Source organism: Rhinolophus ferrumequinum, chromosome 15 (genome assembly GCF_004115265.2).
Source record: "Rhinolophus ferrumequinum isolate MPI-CBG mRhiFer1 chromosome 15, mRhiFer1_v1.p, whole genome shotgun sequence".
Taxonomy (NCBI): domain Eukaryota; kingdom Metazoa; phylum Chordata; class Mammalia; order Chiroptera; family Rhinolophidae; genus Rhinolophus; species Rhinolophus ferrumequinum.
Window position 1 is genome coordinate 45041293 of NC_046298.1, and position 17665 is coordinate 45058957.

The 17665-nt window shown below is 44.1% G+C and overlaps 1 protein-coding gene across 5 annotated transcripts; it reads right to left on the minus strand.

The window, feature by feature from the left end:
• Positions 1-387: 387 nt before the first annotated feature.
• On the minus strand, positions 388-13583 carry LOC117035605 (zinc finger protein 883). Of its 5 annotated transcripts, none has more exons than XM_033129588.1 (6): positions 13516-13583; positions 13083-13306; positions 10652-10750; positions 9691-9865; positions 7624-7725; positions 389-4437 (listed from the first exon to the last, which is right to left on the minus strand). In XM_033129588.1, exons 3-6 carry the CDS (start codon positions 10703-10705, stop codon positions 2552-2554), a joined length of 2217 nt encoding a protein of 738 aa, XP_032985479.1. In that variant the 5' UTR covers positions 10706-10750; positions 13083-13306; positions 13516-13583; the 3' UTR covers positions 389-2551. The 5 variants fall into 5 exon arrangements, with proteins under 5 accessions (XP_032985481.1, XP_032985479.1, XP_032985480.1 ...); XM_033129589.1 differs by having other exon boundaries at positions 13083-13281; positions 13516-13578; XM_033129590.1 differs by lacking the exon at positions 13083-13306 and having other exon boundaries at positions 388-4437; positions 13516-13577.
• Between the last annotated feature and the right edge of the window lie 4082 nt (positions 13584-17665).

Here is a 17665-nt window from a genome sequence, read left to right on the forward strand (position 1 = left end):
AGGCGGTTAGAGCACCATGCTCTTAACTCCGAAGGCTGCCGGTTCGATTCCCACATGGGCCAGTGGGCTCTCAACCACAAGGTTGCCGGTTCAACTTCTCGAGTCCCACAAGGGATGGTGGGCAGCGCCCCCTGCAAATAAAGTTGAACATGGCACCTTGAGCTGAGCTGCCGCTGAGCTCCCAGATGGCTCAGTTGGTTGGAGAGCGTCCTCTCAATCACAAGGTTGCCTGTTTGACTCCCGTAAGAGATGGTGGGCTGCGCCCCCTGCAACTAGCAATGGCAACTGGACCTGGAGCTGAGCTGTGCCCTCCACAACTAAGGCTGAAAGGACAAAAACTTGAAGCTGAACGGCACCCTCCACAACTAAGATTGAAAGGACAACTTGACTTGGAAAAAAGTCCTGGAAGTACACACAGTTCTCCAATAAAGTCCTGTTCCCCTTCCCCCAATAAAATCTTTAAAAAAAAAAAACACTGAAAACCAAAATGTCCAACAAGAGACTGGCTAATACATTGGTTGAATAAACATAAACTATACAAAGCCCCAAAACATCTAGTTGTTAGAGGTTACTTAATGATGTAGATATTTAATTATATGGGTAAATCATGATATTTAATGATAAGTTCTCATGATATAAAAGTTAAGTAAACATAGAAGTACACTCAACTGTATATTCAGTGTGCTCCAGATTTATTAAAGTGTATATATTATATATTAAGTTTTAAACATAGTAAAAGTGTATTGAAACGTTAACTTACCTCTGGGTAGCATTGAACTTTGGATGAAATCTTCTGGATTTCTTGGGTCTTCTAAATTTTCTATAAGAAGTATGTACTGGTTTTTATGATAATAAACATTATTTTAAGAAGGAAATGTTATATGTGCAACATGGATAAACCCTATAGAAGTTCAGAGCATAGCTTCTGGAGACTCATTACTTGGGCTTAAATCCAAATACCATGACATCAGCTGTGAGACTTTGGCCACTTTAATCTCTCTGTGCCTCAGTGTCCTCATCTGTGAAATGGGACAATATAGCCCTGAACATGTAGGGATGATGGAAGAATGAAAGGTGTTCATACATACTAAGGGCTTAGAACAGAACTTGGCACACAGTAAGTTACTGAAAGCACTAGCCATTTAATGTTTGACATGGGGAAAAAATTTCATGATTGATGTTCAGTGCTGGTAAAAATGTAGTAAAACTGTGATCCACACACCTCCTTGTGCAAGGTGGATTACGTTCAGCCTCTTTGGAAAGCAATCTGAAGCATGTTTCAGGAATCAGGAAAATGGTTAGAGACTCAATTCTGTTATTTCCCCTGTAGGAATTTACTTAGAGTAATAATCCACCCAAAAGGCCAGAGGAAGTGTGGAAATGCTCATTACAACATTACTCATAATTGAGAAACTTGGTGAACAACCTGTGTCAATCAGGGACTTAGAACAAAGCCAAAATGGGCAATAGATTTGTAAATTATTCTACACCCATCAATGAAATATGATTAGCCCTAATAATGATGAGTACAAAGTGTAGGTGGTGAAAAAGGACAAATTTCATGGTAAAATGAGGACAAAACAGGGAAGTCAAAATTGTTACTACACTCTGATTACAGTTAAATAAAATAACATTTATTTTAAAATGATATTTGGAAGGAAATAAGAAAAAAAATCAAAACAACATGATTTCAGAGGGTGGCCAAGTTGGAGGTGGGTATATGGCTTTTGTTTTTTGATCCAGATTTTTCAAAGTTTAAAAATATAGATATGGAATACAGAGTAAAACAAAACCAAAAAGAAAAGAAAATGATTAGTAGGTGTCTCTGGGCTGTGGGATTATGGGGAACTTGTATTTTAGTTCATAATTCTTTACACTTTCCAAATTATCCTTTACAATAAGCATATGTGATTTTACTTAAAAATGTTGCTGTTATAAAAGTATGCATATTATTTTTATATTAGAAAAATACTATGTTTAAAAAATATGAGGAAAGAAAAACTTCCCTTTGGGCAAAAATAAAAAATGGTGCTTAAGAGGGCAATTGCTTTGTAAAGTATATATCCTGGAAATGGAAAATAGAAAAAATAGGACATAAAAAATAGCTGTAAACATGTGAAACGTATTCAGTGTTTAAGCCAACTGCAGATTTTTAGGTGAAATTTGTATCTTAAAGTTTTAAAAGGAAACTAAAATCATCTAGCACTTATGTTCAGCTACATATATTTGAGACTTTTACTCTAAAGCATTAATCTTTACAGTTATTTCTTTTTTCTTGAATTTTCAGGCTCCAAATTAAAGAATAATCAATACACTTATAAAGCTCAGAGAGATCTTACTAAAGATCCCAGATATAGTTGCATCCCATTTAGATCACCACCTGGGGACACTGTAGTGTTGAAAAATAGGGGGGAAGTTGAGATTTTAGGGGAAAGCTACTAAAATGATCAGAAGTTGTCCCAGCTGGTGATAAGCTGTACCATCCTCCTTCTAGGAACGGCTGAACCGAACCCAATAGCAGAACTACCAATGTGTCACATTGTCAGACTTTCTAGTCAGCATGAGTTCTCTGATGATCAGCAAGCTGTGTGTTCCAAGCAAAGGCTTTCTCAAAATCATCACAGACGTAGGTGTTGTGTATGGTGTGAAGTCTCTGGTGTTGAGTCAGGTGTGAACTCCAGCTGAAATCCTCTCCACATTCTTTATATGCATAGTGTCTGCCCCCGGTGTGAACTTTCTGGTGTTGAATGAGGTGTGAGATCTGGGTATAGGTTTTCCCACACTTGTTACATTTGTAGGGCTTCTCTCCAGTATGAATTCTCTGATGCTGAATAAGGTGGATGCTCTGGTTGAAGGCTTTTCCGCATTCCTTACAGGCGTAGGGTTTCTCACCAGTGTGAATCCTCCGGTGCTGAGTGAGGGATGAGTTATGACTGAATGTTTTTCCACACTCCTTACACTTATAGGGCTTCTCGCCTGTGTGGATTTTCTGATGTTCGATAAGGTGGGTGCTCCGGCTGAAAGCTTTCCCACACTCACTGCACTCGTAAGGTTTCTCTCCAGTGTGAATCCTCTGGTGTTGAATGAGGTGGGAAATCTGGGTATAGGCCTTCCTGCAAACGTTACACTCATAGGGTTTCTCCCCAGTGTGAATCCTCTGGTGGCGTGTCAGGGAAGAGTTCTGGCTGAAGGTTTTCCCACATTCATTACATTTGTAGGGCTTCTCGCCGGTGTGAATTGTTTGGTGTTGAGTAAAGGATGAGGTGTGACTGAAAGCCTTGCCACACTCGTTACATATATAGGGCTTTTCCCCCATGTGAATGCTCTGGTGCCTCATGAGGTGGGAAATCTGAGTATAAGCCTTCCCGCACTCGTTACACTCATAGGGCTTCTCTCCAGTATGAATCCTCTGATGCTGAGTCAGGGAAGAACTGTGGCTGAAGGCCTTGCCACAGGCAGAGCACTCGTAGGGTTTTTCTCCTGTGTGCACCCGCTGATGCTGGGTCAGGGATGAGCTGTGGCTGAAGGTTTTCCCACACTCGTTACATTTGTACGGTTTCTCTCCAGTGTGGATCGTCTGGTGCTGGGTCAGGGAGGAAGTGTGACAGAAAGCTTTGCCACACTCACTGCATTTGTAGGGTTTCTCCCCCGTGTGGATTTTTTGGTGCCGGGTAAGGTGGGACACCTGTGAATAAAACTTCCCACACTGGTTGCATTTATAGGGTTTCTCCCCGGTATGGCATCGCTGGTGTTTAATGAGGGAGGAGCTCTGGGTGAAGGCCTTCCCACATTCCTTGCATTGGTATGGTTTCTCTCCAGTGTGGATCCTCTGATGCTCGGTCAGCGATGAGCTCTGAGTAAAGGTCTTGCCACATTCATTGCATGCATAGGGCTTCTCTCCTGTGTGAATGATGTGGTGCTGAATGAAATATGAGCTGTTGCTGAATGCCTTGCCGCAATCCTTACACTTGTAGGGTTTCTCTCCAGTGTGAATTCTCTGGTGCAGGATATAGTCCGAATGGTAAATAAAAGCTTTCCCACATTCCATGCAGTTAAATGGTTTGTTTTCTATGGAAGTCCTTTGGTGTTTCAAGCTCTTTCTTGGCCCATTCCACTTCCGAGGCCTCTCTCCCCCAGGTACTCTGTGCTTCCTGATGAAGGCTGAGGACCGCCTGAAGCTTTTTCCAAGCTCATTACAGCCAAGGCCTCTCTCCCCACAGGTGTTTTTCTTAGGAGAAGCAAAAAAACACCTCAAATGTCTCTCCTGCTTTCCCAGTTCCTCCAACGGATGGCCACATGTCTGCAATTCCCCCATCTTGGTATCTCCAAGCACTGTCCTTAAAATTCCCTCCATCTTTCCCATTGGGGAAGCTGTCTCTTCAGAAATAACCATTTTTGGCAGTGTCTCCTGACTAGTTGCTGAGCTTGTCTCCAACTCTAAAAGAAATGGAAAATACGAATATCATCTGTTCCAGGACAAAGGAAGGTGATTATTTAGAACATTTAGGCATTGTAAAATTAAAAAGAAAAATTTCAAAATTTATGTTTCTATTTCAAAAGGCATATAAGGTAGATAGATTCATATGACACAGAAGGATGTGTCACATCCTTATATTTTAAAGTCTCACACTCCGTGTATTTTAAAAACAAAAAGAACTGAGTTACAAAACAGTTTATGTGCACAGTGGTTTATTAGCCATAATATATAATAAATTTTTACAAATTAATAAGAAAAAGAGAAACCATCTAATAAAAGAGTGAAGCAAGAATTTGAATAGACATTTTGCAGAAGAAAAACAAGTGGCTGATAAATATGTAAAAAGATGCTCAACATTAGTAATAGTCCAAAAATCAAATTATTCAGAGCCATTTGACACTTTTCAGATTGAAAATTTAAAAATATCCAATGTTGGCAAGTGAATTGTATGATAAGTGAATTTATAAGGGAATTTCACTGTCTACATTATATATTTGAAATGTTTTATTTATTTTAAATATTGAACAGTAATTTTTTTGCTAGGTGATGACAGTGAAAAGTAAATATTCTTCCTTCCTTTGCTTCTACACTGTTTGTAATTGGTGAATCCTTCTAGAGATTTTCCATATATTCATATGTGTGAACATGTATGTATATATGTGTGGTGGAATGGAGGGTTTTTAATTTATTGTTTATTTATTTTTTTAAACTTTTATTTATTTTAAGTGTGTTTTTCCAGGACCCATCAGCTCCAAGTCAAGTAGTTGTGTCGTTCTAGTTGTGGATTGTGGCCACAGTTGTGGCCACAGCTCACAGTGGCCCATGTGGGGATCGAACCAGCAACCTTACTGTGAAGAGCACCGCACTCTAACCAATTGAGCTAACCGGCTGCCCCTATTATTTTTTATTGTGGTAAAATACACATAACATAAAATGTACCATTCAAACCATTTTAAGTGTACAGTTCAGTTGCATAAGTATGTTCACAGTTTCCAACTATCACCACTATCCATCTCCAGGACTTTTTCATTTTCCCAAACTGAAACTCTGTACCCATTAAACACTAGCTCCCCATTTCCTTTCCCCCCAGCCCTTGGCAACCACCATTCTACTTTGTCTCTATGAATTTTCCTACTTTAGGTACTTCATGTAAGTGAAATCATACAATACTTGTTCTTTTTATAGCTGGCTTATTTCACTTAGCATAATGTCTTCAAGGTTCATCAATGTTGTTATTATTTACTTTTGTAATTAAAAATACAGTAAATATATTGGGGTAAAAATACTTGAAGGAACCTCATTAAAATATTAAATGTGGGGCCAGCCCGGTGGCTCAGGTAGTTGGAGCACTGTGCTCCTAACACCGAGGTTGTCAGTTCAATTCCCACATGGGTCAGTGAGCTGCGCCCTCTACAGCTAAGATTGTGAACAACGGCTCTCCCTGGAACTTGGGTGCCGTGAGCAGCCGGAGGTTGGCGTGAGCTGCCGCGGGCTGTTGCGTGCTGCCATGGGCTACCCTGTGCTGCCAGGAGCGGCCATGGGCTGCTGTGAACTGCTATGAGCAGCCACCAACTGCCTCAGCTGGGGGGAGCAAGCGCAAGGCTCATAACACCGGCATGGGCCAGGGAGCTGTGTCCTACACAAATAGACTGAACAACAACGGCTTGAACCGGAGTGGGGTGGAGGCAGAAAAAGGGGAAAAATATTAAATGTGAATTTTTTTTTGAAAGATAAGTAGGATTATGAGATTTTCATTTCTTGTTTTATTCCTATTTAGATTTCCAAAGTTTCTATGATGAACACGTACAACTTTTATTTGATCAACAGATATCAATAAATATTAAATTTATATGAGTTTAACAGCATAATCTTGCAATTTGGAGAAAAGGAGACATAAAGATGATAAGAAGGAAACAAAACCACTTGGGATTTGTTAAAGGGAATTGATTTTTTTTGATGCTAGTAGATTTGTTCAGGGACACCCATTAATTGCTTAATTGTCATGTACCAACCACAGTACTGGGGTGGGTGACTGTGCTCAACAGGACATCTGACCCTTGCCCTCAGAGAAGAGGGAGAGGCAGGCTTGTACTCAGACATTTTAGACATATCCTCCATGTCTCCTTAGCATCGCTGCCTTTGGAAAACCACTGCTCCCCTTTCCATGTAGTCTTGGTGAGGCTGTTTATCATAGTTTCCTCCACCCCGCACCTCATGAGACCCAGGCCCGGCCAATTAGAATACCCACTCCTGCAGACCATAGTGATTGGTTCAAGATCCAAACAGAGCCAGTCAGAGTCTTCCTTGAAATTGATATATGGTGTTGCTAGGCAGAACATAAGTTTGAGACTATGGGCAGCCATATTGACTGCCACATGGAAAGGCCTGAAGATAGACTGAAGCTAGAAACAGACAGAATCAACATATGGAAGGAAGAATTGAAGGAGAGAGAGAACAAACAAGTGAGCCCTGATAACTCCATTTACAGCTTTAGATCTATCTATGCCTAAAGTCTAGGACTGCAACACTTTCCACTTATATGGGTCAAAAAAAATCTAATTTTGCTTAAGCTATTTTGATTCTTTATATGCAAAAGAGTCCTAACTAATACATCAGGTAATTACAATAATTGTAATAGAATAATAATTATTATTATTGCAATAGGTGACATTTATTAAATGCTTAGTATGTATCAGGCTTGTTCTATTAACTAATTTACTCCTCAAAATAAATTCAGCGCAGTGGACACTTTGTATCCCCACTATACAGATAAGGCCCACTTCTAGGTCTTTACACAGGCTATTCCTAACAAATGATAATAATGATAACCAGTGTAGCCAATTCTGACAGGGGGCAGGAGGTGACCGTGTACCAGGCACTGGGTTACACTCTGTGTGAATTCATTTCTTCCTCCCAAACCTAGGTACTATTACTGACTCCATTTTGCAAATGAGAAAATTGAGGCACAGAGAATCTAAATGACTTGCCCAGAGGTCACAGAGCCAGGAAGCAGTGGGGCTGAGATTTGAACCCAGAGCCCACGATGATGGCTTGTGTATTATGCTGCCTCATTCTTGAATGACCGTCACTGGTCATGACAGATGGGGTAGGAAGATGGCTCGCACCTGCTGGATATCCTCACCCACCTGGACAGGTAACTCTCTGGGCTTCTCTCTTCTCTATCCTGGGCTCTTCACCTCTCTCCAGACGGGAGATCACGTCGGGTTTAGAACCAGGAAGCCCTGCCCCTGGGAAAGACATAAGACTTGGCCGTGGGTGCCATAGTCACAGGGAGGCCTCAGGCCCTCGGTCTGCAGGAGAGGTGCATACACTGGGTGCCTAATGATTAGGCACTTCGATGATCAATGCCTACTACATTCCAGAGAGAGCCTGAGCCCCAAGGTTACTGTTTAAGGCTCTGACTCTGCTGTTCAAGCTAAGTGCAAAATATACCGCATATCTCATATGGAGAAAAATATAAATGATCTCATTAATAATTTTCATATCGATTATGATTTCAACATGTGCTGAAATGATCATATTTTGGATAGATGGGATGAAACAAAATACATTACTAAAATTAATTTCATCTGTTTCTTTTTACTTGTTTATGCCTGCTTCCGAATTTCTCTTTTCCTGTAGCACGGTGAACAGTGTCCTCCCAAAATTATGTCCACAGGAACCTCAGAATGTGACCTAATTTATAGGGGCTTTGCAGGTGTAATTAGTTAAGACGAGGATTAGGGTGGGCCCTAAGTCCAACGACTTGTGTCCTTTTAAGAGGAGAGACACACAGACACATAATGGAGGGGGAAGGGCCGTGTAAGGTGGAGGCAGACGTTGGGGTGACGCAGGTACAAGAAACACCAGGATTGCCAGGAGACTCGAGAAGCTGGAAGAGGCAGGAACAGATTCTCCCCTACAGCCTTCAGAAGGAGCATGGACCTGCCCACACCTTGATTTTGCACTCTGGCTTCCAGAACTGTGAGACAATAAAGTTCTGCTGGTTTAAGGCACCAAGTTTGTGCTTATTTGTTACAGTAGCACAAAGGAAGCTAACACATCTCCCTGCTGATTGTTCTGATGAGTAGACAAACATGCTAACAGCTCCCACCTTAAAGACATGTCTTCCTCTGACAGGTGAAGAGCGAGGGAGGGAGAGAATGGAAGGCGATGAAACGGAGGACACTGGCAGGGCCAGGTCACATAAAGGTATGAAGGAGCTGGTAAAGGCAGCACCCAGGACTGGCCTGGTGACTGGCTGGGTAGGGGACTGTCCCTGAGATGGGTGAATCTGAGGAGGAATGGGTCTGGGGGCCATGGTGAGCTCAGTGGGGATAAGGAAAATGGGGGCCAGGACCTTCCCAGGAAGGTGGCTCTCAGGGAATATATTGTTTGTCCTGCAAAAGAATGTGAGTGAGGAGAGCTGAGGACAGAGCCTTTGTACCACCATAGCTTACAGGGAAAAGGAGAGACAGAGGAGCCAGAAAAAGGAAACGAGAAGTGAGAGATGTAGGGAGAAGGAAAGACAGAGCAGAGAGGAAGCTGGAGTGAGATCTGGGGCAGAGGGTGAGGCCTGAGCAGAGCCGAGCTGTGGAGACAGAGAGGAGGGGACATGCGGTGAGTCAGGGGGCAGGGGGAACAGGGCTGGACCTGACGGACTGTCAGTAAGGGGAAGGAGAAGGAGAGGATGGTGCCGGGGGTCTGGTGTGGGGCCTGGGGGATGTGGGGCCAACCCAGATGGGTACCCGGAGTGGGAGAGCAGGTCAGTGTGGAGACACTGAGCTCAGGGTAAGTGTGGTGAATGTGAGGGATCTTGCAGGGGTGTGGGAGGGGGGTGAGTGGACAAGTGTGGGGCTCGGGAGGTACACTTGGGGAACAGCATTTATGTACTCTGGGGAAAAGATTCCAGGATGGAGCCTATTGACAGAGGAGCACCTGGAGTCTCAGATTCCAGAACAGGCATTCCAGCGTGGAGCCTGAGGTCACCACATGGGGAGAGGGAAGCATGAACAGAGGGTGGGACACAGGCCGAAGATTCTGAGGGACAGGCAGAAAACTCAAGGCCCTCAGGGACGCTAGGATTGTAGAGAGGCCAGCCGGGAGGTCCCGCTGAGGGTATCACGTGACCCCAGTGACCGCCCACGTTAAGCAGTGGGAGGGCAGACGGGGGCATCATGCCTCTTCCTGAGAAGGCAGGGGTGGGCCCTTACCCAGTGAGAGAAGGTTCTGGTAGTTCTCCAGCATGACGTCCCAATACAGCTCCCTCTGGCCAGGCCCCAGCCAGCCCCACTCCTCCACGGTGAAGTCCACGGCCACATCCTTGAAGGTCACTGATTCCTGCAAGGGCCAATGTGACACACTGGAGGGGCGCGTCCTGCCAGAACTCTGGGGTGGGAGAAGTCATGGGTCAAGAGCCTATCACTTGCTCGCTGGGCTGGAACATTCTGACTTGGCAGATTTAGGACAATTGAATCAACGGGCCCACAGGCATGTGAAAAGTCTAGGGCAGCCGCTAGCCTGCAGGCACCTCGTTAGAAAGTCTAACACGGGCCCCCTTTCCCATGACTCTTTACTGCCATCTGTTGGAAAACTGTTATAATATACCAATTATTTTAGTACATGACAGTTGACTGCCATCTGTGTGAAAATTGCCATAATAAATACCAGTGTAGGAGGTATAAGATGCAAATCTTATACCTCAGATACCACTGAGATGAGGCACCCTGTGCAGTGCCTACCCTACACACCTCTATGTGGCAATCATAAGAAACATTTAAAAAAATATATCAAGCCATTGAGTGAGAGAGCCACGTACAAATTCCTAAGTTGTACTCCATCCCAGGCACCAACTCCCTGAGCCCAACCCCCATTCCTGTCTCCAAGGATAAGACTCAGGGGTGAAACAAAATAAGCCACTGCCCATTTCACCTGTTAAACAAAAGGCTGCCAAGCGTTAGATAATTGATTTTCAGACCATGTCACAATGTTCCAGCTCAGAGCGTCCTGCCACCTCTCCCCTACAACTCACACCTGGCAGCCCCAGAGCTCCTCCCATTATACCCTCTCTCCCAGGAATGGGAGGGGCAGAAGATCTTGAGGCCACAGACAGAGATGCGGATGGCCCTATGGAGTCCACAAAGTCATCTCGGGGCAGAGGGAACCCAGCCTCACCTGGTCCTTAGCGGTTCGGGTCCTGGTGGCCATGACTGGGTCCGTGGCATGCATCTTCAGGAGAAAAGACCAGGCTTGAATCTGCAGAGCTGGAGGAGACTGGAGCAGAGAACTGGGGTCATTTCTGACCCAGAGAGACAGACAGACACTTTCCCAAAGAAGCCTCGTGACAGAGGGGCCCCTGAAGCAGGAGTAAAGGCTCAAGACAGGCTGCCTGAGGTCTCTATTCTGTAACAACAACCACTAGCAATCAGGAGGTTCGGCTCACTGCACCCACACAACAGCTCTCAGAGAAGTAACTACAGTTATCCTCAGATGAGGAAATCAAGGCACAAGAGGTCAAAGCCCTTGCTCGAGGGTCACAGGGATGTCAAGTGTTCAGAGCAAGATTCAAATCCAGAAGTCTGGCTGCAGAGCCAACCCCTCTTTTTTTTTTTCTTATAATTGTTCTTATTGTGGTAAAATACATATAACATAAAACATACCATTTTCACCATTTTAAAGTGTACAATTCAGTGGCATTTGGTACATTCACAATGTTGGGCAACCGTTACCTCTATCTAGTTCCAGAACATGATCATCATCACTTTAAAAGGAAACCCTGTACTGTTAGCCAATCACCAGCCGATCTCCTTGGTACCCCTCTCCTCCCACATCAGCCCCTGATAACCACTCATCTTTCTGTCTAAATGGATTTCCCTACTCTGGACATTTCATATAAATGGAATCATACAATATGTGGCCTTTTGAGTCTGTCTTCTTTCACTTCACATAACACGTTCAATGTCCATCCATGTTATAGCACATCTCAATGCTTCATTCCTTTTCACGGCTGAATAACATCCCACTATACGGATGGACCACGTTTTGCAGAGCTCCTTCTATCTGTCTTACAAATCCTGCTTAAGGATCCTGGGTTCCCGCTAAAGATGTTATTTAAAAAACAGTTCCACCTGCTGAAATAAAGTTTCAGAATCCCTGCCAAAGAGACGCTGGTGTTGGGGTGGCCGGTTAGCTCAGTTGGTTAACAGAGTGTAGTGCTAATAACACCAAGGTTGCTGGTTTGATGCCCGCACAGGCCACTGTGAGCTGCACCCTCCTTAAAAAAAAAATTTTTTTTTAAAAGTTGGTGTTCAGACTGTGGTCACCCGATTCGTTCATCAAACAGTCTCTGGGCCTCATGTGAGTGACAGGATCCATTTTGCCATCTGAAGATAGAGACAAGTGAGTTGCCGCTCCACCGATTGCCTGTGGAGGAGACAGGCCTGGATGTAGACCAGGTGAAGGGCTGAATAGTAGACCCAAAAGATATCTTTGGAATGAACTGCGATGTGATTAAGTTAAGCATCTTTAGGTGGGAAGATTATCCTGGATTATTTGGGTGGGCCCTGGCTTTGAAGCTGGAGGAAGGGGTCACACCTAAGGAATCCAGGTGGCTTCCAGAAGGTAAGGAAAAGGCAAGGAAACGGAATCTCTCCCCTGGAACTTCTTGGAGGGAGCAGGCTCTGCTGACAGCTTGATTTTAGCCCAGTGAAACCCATGTCAGACTTTTGACCTTCAGAACTGTAAGATAATATATTTACGTTGTTTGAAGCCACTGAGTTTGTGGTAACTTGTTACAGCAGCCATGGGAAACTAATACAGTCCAGAAATACCAAAACTCAGAGCCTCACACGTGTTTCCAGGGAAACAGCCAGCACATATGCCCAACTAAGCAAGAACACACACACCTAAAGGCTGACACCAGCTGGTGGAATTTTGAGGGGGAAATACAGAACAGTCTTAACTCTCTCCCCACAGGTCACTTTTCACAAAAAGAAGAGCGTAACTTAAGGAGTAGGAACCTGGCAGACACCACCTTAGCCAAGCGATCAAGGTTGACATGAGCAGCGATGGGCAAACCAAAATCATGGGCTCCTGATCTGATAAGAAGGACATAACATCACTGCTAAGTTATTCCTGCCAAAAGCGTGTAACCTAAATCTAACCATGAGGAAACACTGAGCAAATCCAAACTGAGGGACATCCCTGAAGTACAGAAGATCTGTAACCTTCATAATTGCCAAGATCATGAAGGTCAAAGAAAGACTGAAGAACTGTTCCAGGCGAAGAGACTAAGAAACCTCACGACGAATGCACTGCATGATACCGGATTTTCTTCTGCCGTTAAGGACATTGTTGGGACAAGAGCAAAATTTGAAGACTTGTAGATTAGCTAATAGTATTGTATCCAGGTTAATTTCCTGATGTGATCATGGTGCTATAGTTTTGGAAGAAAATGACCTTGTGTTTAGAAAAAATACAAAATCACAGAGACTCTTGGGGGCGTGGAGTGCGCAGAGACCCAGAAAGAGAGAGGGAGGCAGAACGGGGTTGAGGTGCTGGTGGGGAATCAGAGAGAAGAGATGCCCAGAATAAAGAGCATACAGACCGAGGGCGTGACTGTGCAGAGCACGCTGGCGTGTTCGGGTCAGGCATCCCTGGGTGTGCTCCTCGGTCAACCACTTATTAGTATTGTGACTTGGGAGAAGCCGCGGAGTCTCCCCAAGTCTGTTTCTTCACATTCGAAGCGAGGAAAAGTACATTCTCCCTCCTAGGGAATCGCAGCGGTCCCGCGCTCGGCCAGACTCCTGGCAAACAGCAGGTGCCCAATTCCTGCGCGCCGAGATTGTCCCAGTCGCGCAGATGGCAGGGGGGCTTTGAGGCCGCCTCGCGAGTGACAGGAGGGGGCGGGGCACCGCCCACAGCGCCCTACCCCCTCCAACTCAGGCACGACTTGCGGCCGCCCCCTGAGCGCCCGCCCCCCTGCGTGGCCCGGCCCTCACCTACCGGCTGCCGCTCGGGCCTGCCAGGTCGGCACTCACCTGTGCGCCCACTTGGGTTGCGTAGGGAGGCCAGGCCTTCCCTCCCTCCGGCGGGCCGCGGACTGAGCCTGCGCAGTCGGAACTGTAAGTCCTGGTACTTTAAACGCGGCTTCGCAGCTTGACTACATTTTCCAGAAATCATTGCGGCTCGCGCTCCTCCGGGCCTAAGGTCTCTGAGGACTGGGAATGCCGGGAAATGGAGTCTGGGAATAGAATGTGGCGCGAGGAAAAGAATGCTCTAACACACAGCTGCTTTGCAGTTGGAGGAAATACGGTATTTGGGAAATGTCTGGCTGTATTGGCACCGCGAATATCCCCATTTTTAGCCAGAGTCTTTTCACTGCCCTCCACTGGAGACAATGTCATAGTCTATTTAATCCATTTAATCCAAATTTCTCCTACCACACCCGAAGTCTGCAGGACACATAAAAGTTGAACCCCATCTATTAGGTAGATGCAAAAGTAACTGCGGTATTTGCAATTATTTTTAACCTTTTAAACCGCAATTACTTTTGCACCAACCTAATAAATTGATGGTGAATGAATTGAGCCTCTGTCACTTAATTACTCAATTTCCCTGGGCATCCACCTTCCTGTATGCCTCAGTTTCACCTCTCACCTCTTAAAGGGCAGTGTGGTAAAGGAAATAGACCCCTATGGAACGAGCTAGGTGATGTATGTCCCGGAATGCAAGAGCCGGTCAGTATTAGGCGATTATGTAACTCACCTATTGATATATAAAAATAATACAATCATATGCATGGGTATGAGAAGGGTTTTGAGACATTCAGTAATCAGCCATTTCTATTTGAACTTATTAAGAATAAGGCCCAGGGGCTGCCGGATGGCTCAATTGCTTAGAGCGTGAGCTGTGAACAACAGGGTTGCCAGTTCGATTCCCACATGGGCCAGTGAACTGCACCCTCCACAACTAGATTGGAGGACAACGATTTAGAGCTGATGGGCCCCAGAGAAATGCACTGTTCCCCAGTATTACCCAATAAAATTTAAAAAAAAAAGAATAAGGCCCATATTGAACAGTAATGACAACAATTTTAAGGAGTTACTGGCCTCTCCTTGGTTTTAATTATATACATGTAGTCAAAACCCCAAATTAGGCTTAATGGTAAAACACCAAAATATCCTCTATTAAAGTCAAAAACAAAACAAAATGTCCACAATTACCATTTTGGGAAGAACCAGCAATATAGTTAGAGAAGAGAAGGAAAAGACATCATTGAATCAGAGAAATCCAAGTTTTCATCCTTCTTTGAATATGACTGATATCTTGGAAATCAGAGAATCAATTGGAACACTAAGGTAAACAATAAGATAATTCTGTAATATTACTAGGTACAAAATTAATCAATAAAAGCCAATAGGTACAGCATAGGGAATATAGTCAATAATATAGTATGGAGTCAGATGGGTACTACCTATGTATGGTGTCAGATAGGTACTAGACTTACTGGGGTGATCATGTCATAAGGTATACAAATGTCTAATCACTGTATTGTACACCTGGATCTAATATAACATCGTATGTCAACTATTGAAAAATATTACTGAAAATTAAAATTAAAAAAACAATAGTTTTCTCTTTTCAAACAACAATTATGAGGAATCTAATTTTAAAAGGCTTATTTGGATTTTAGTTCCATCTTTGCCTAATAGATTTTAATCTTTTGGTGATCTCGGGCATTCTCTTCCACTATCTGCACCTAGGTTTTCTTCTCTATAATTCCACACTGAAATAATGTGTGACAGAGACTGGATAGCTCTTCTCCAAATCCTTTTCTGTACTTCCTGTGCATTCAGCCATGCTACATTTCCCAGCCTCCCTTGTAATTTGGGGTGGCCATGTAACTAGTTCTGGCCAATAAAATGTGAGCAGAAGTGACATGCATGCCATGCCCATATCTGACCCTTTAAAACTTCCCACTTGTCACTTTCCACAGTCTTTTCTGCTGATGTAGATGAAGCGTGTGACCCTGGAAGTCACATGTTACAGATGGAAGGTCCCTGAATTGTCACTTGGAGGAAAGCCGTCTCCAATCAGAAACAAAATAACAAAGTTATTTTCAATTATATGGACTCAGGGGATGGGTTACATAAATAGCGGTACATCCTGCCCTTGAAACGTTATCGAGCCCTAAAATAATTTTGATGATCAATGAAAACAAGGGGAAATGCTTGCAAATGAAAGTTAAAAGACAAAATGAATCACAAAGTTATATAACTTTCATGTTTATACAGATGTAAAATATAGATATGCACATCAGTAAAAGCTAGATGAACCACTGACAAAATGAAATAAAAAATACTCCTACATCCCACCCCGCATACCAGCCACGAAGAATTACTTATATCTCTCTGTCCCCTTGAGGCTTCTGTATTCTCTGTTCTTTCTATTTGGAAGAGCCCACCTCACCCTTTGCCTTCATCAGTCACAATCATGTCTTTTACTCCATTGGTTCTTATCTTTCAAATTACAGACAAGGTGGTACCTCATCTACACGCCTTCCCTGATTACCAGGCTGGGTTGGAGGCTCTTCTCTGAGCTCATACAATATCCTGGACTATCACCATCAAGCACATATGTATATCACACAGGGTCCGAACTGCCTGTAACCATGTCTTTATCATGTACCCTAATACTGGCAATAGTGATTGGTTCAAGGAATGGGCCCAAGACCCAAGCAGGGGACCAATCAGGACCCTTTCTTGGGACTGCTATATGAACTCAATTGCAACTGTGCTATTTGCTTCAGCCAATGAAGTACAGATGAAAGTGACATGCGTCATTGAGCTCGTTTAACTTGTATGACCACCCTGTGAAGAAGGCATTGCTCCCCCATTTTACAGACAGGGACACTGCGAGGGAAGATTTCTGTAACCCACCCAAGGTCCAGTGCTAGTCAAGGACAGAGGCAGGATTTGAATTCAGGTCCAGCCCATATGTGCAACCACTAGGTTTTACTACACCCAAGTTCACCCTGTCTCTTCCTTGTATCATGATTACTGGGAATGCCCCAAACAAAAGCTACTCTGTTGGCCAGGGCTCTGGAGTCACGGTGGCGTGGAGCAGAGCCTCAGCTGCCCTGTGATAGGCATGGCAAACGAATGAGAAGTAAACCTTCATTGCTGTAATCCACCGAGCTACTGGGGGGGTGTGTGGTGGTGTAGCATAACTACATTATTCTGACAGCCATCTCCTAAAGGCTTGACGAGGCTTAAATTTGATAGTGTATATAAGTCAATCAGCACCATGCATTGCAGGTAGTAAGGGCTCAATTACTCTAGGACCCTGTAACAAAGGATGCATAGCATAACTGTTAAGTCCACTTATTCGTTGTGTGAAAATCATTAACCTCTTTGTGCCTCCATTTCCTCATTGTACAGAGGGAGAAAATAAACACCCTCTTCATTGGGTTATGAGATTTCACCAGGTTGATGTAAGTAAAGCCATTAAAACAGTATGTGACAGAAAATACCATCTACATGTTTGCTATCAATATTATTAACAATGTCATCAATAGTTCTCACCTCTTGACCTTCATACTTGCTGTTACCTCTGTCCAGAATGTCCTTTTGCCTGTACTTATTTTGGAAAACTACTTTTTTTGCAAGAACAAGTTCTTACAGCCATTCATTCCTCTGTGAAACTTTCCCCTAGTCTCACCCAGCCCAGCAGGAGGTGGTAACTCCCTCCCTGGGTCCCCCACAGGAACGTCTCAGTATCCTAGCGCTGATATTGATATTGTAATTGTTGTAATTATTATTATTATTTTTAAAGATTTTATTGGGGAAGGGTAACAGGACTTTATATTGAGGAACAGTGTGTATTTCCAGGCCTTTTTCCCAAGTCAAGTTGTTGTCCTTTCAATCTTAGTTGTGGAGGGTGCCATTCAGCTTCAAGTTGTTGTCCTTTCAGTCTTAATTGTGGAGGGCGCAGCTCAGCTCCAGGTCAGGTTGCCGTTGCTAGTTGCAGGGGGTGCAGCCCACCATCCCTTGCGGGAGTCGAACCGGCAACCGGACGGGTAACCTTGTGGTTGAGAGGACACACTCCAACCAACTGAACCATTCGGGAGCTCAGCGGCAGCTCAGCTCAAGGTGCCTGTTCAATCTTAGTTGCAGGGGGCACTGCCCA

Coding starts and splice junctions, on each gene's coding strand:
- LOC117035605 (XM_033129590.1), bottom strand. CDS start 10,705: ATGCATGCCACGGACCCAGTCATGGCCACCAGGACCCGAACCGCTAAG. Junction 9,866..10,651: donor CCCGAACCGCTAAGGACCAG/GTGAGGCTGGGT, acceptor CTCCCACCCCAG/AGTTCTGGCAGGACGCGCCC. Junction 7,726..9,690: donor CCAGAACCTTCTCTCACTGG/GTAAGGGCCCAC, acceptor TGTCTTTCCCAG/GGGCAGGGCTTCCTGGTTCT.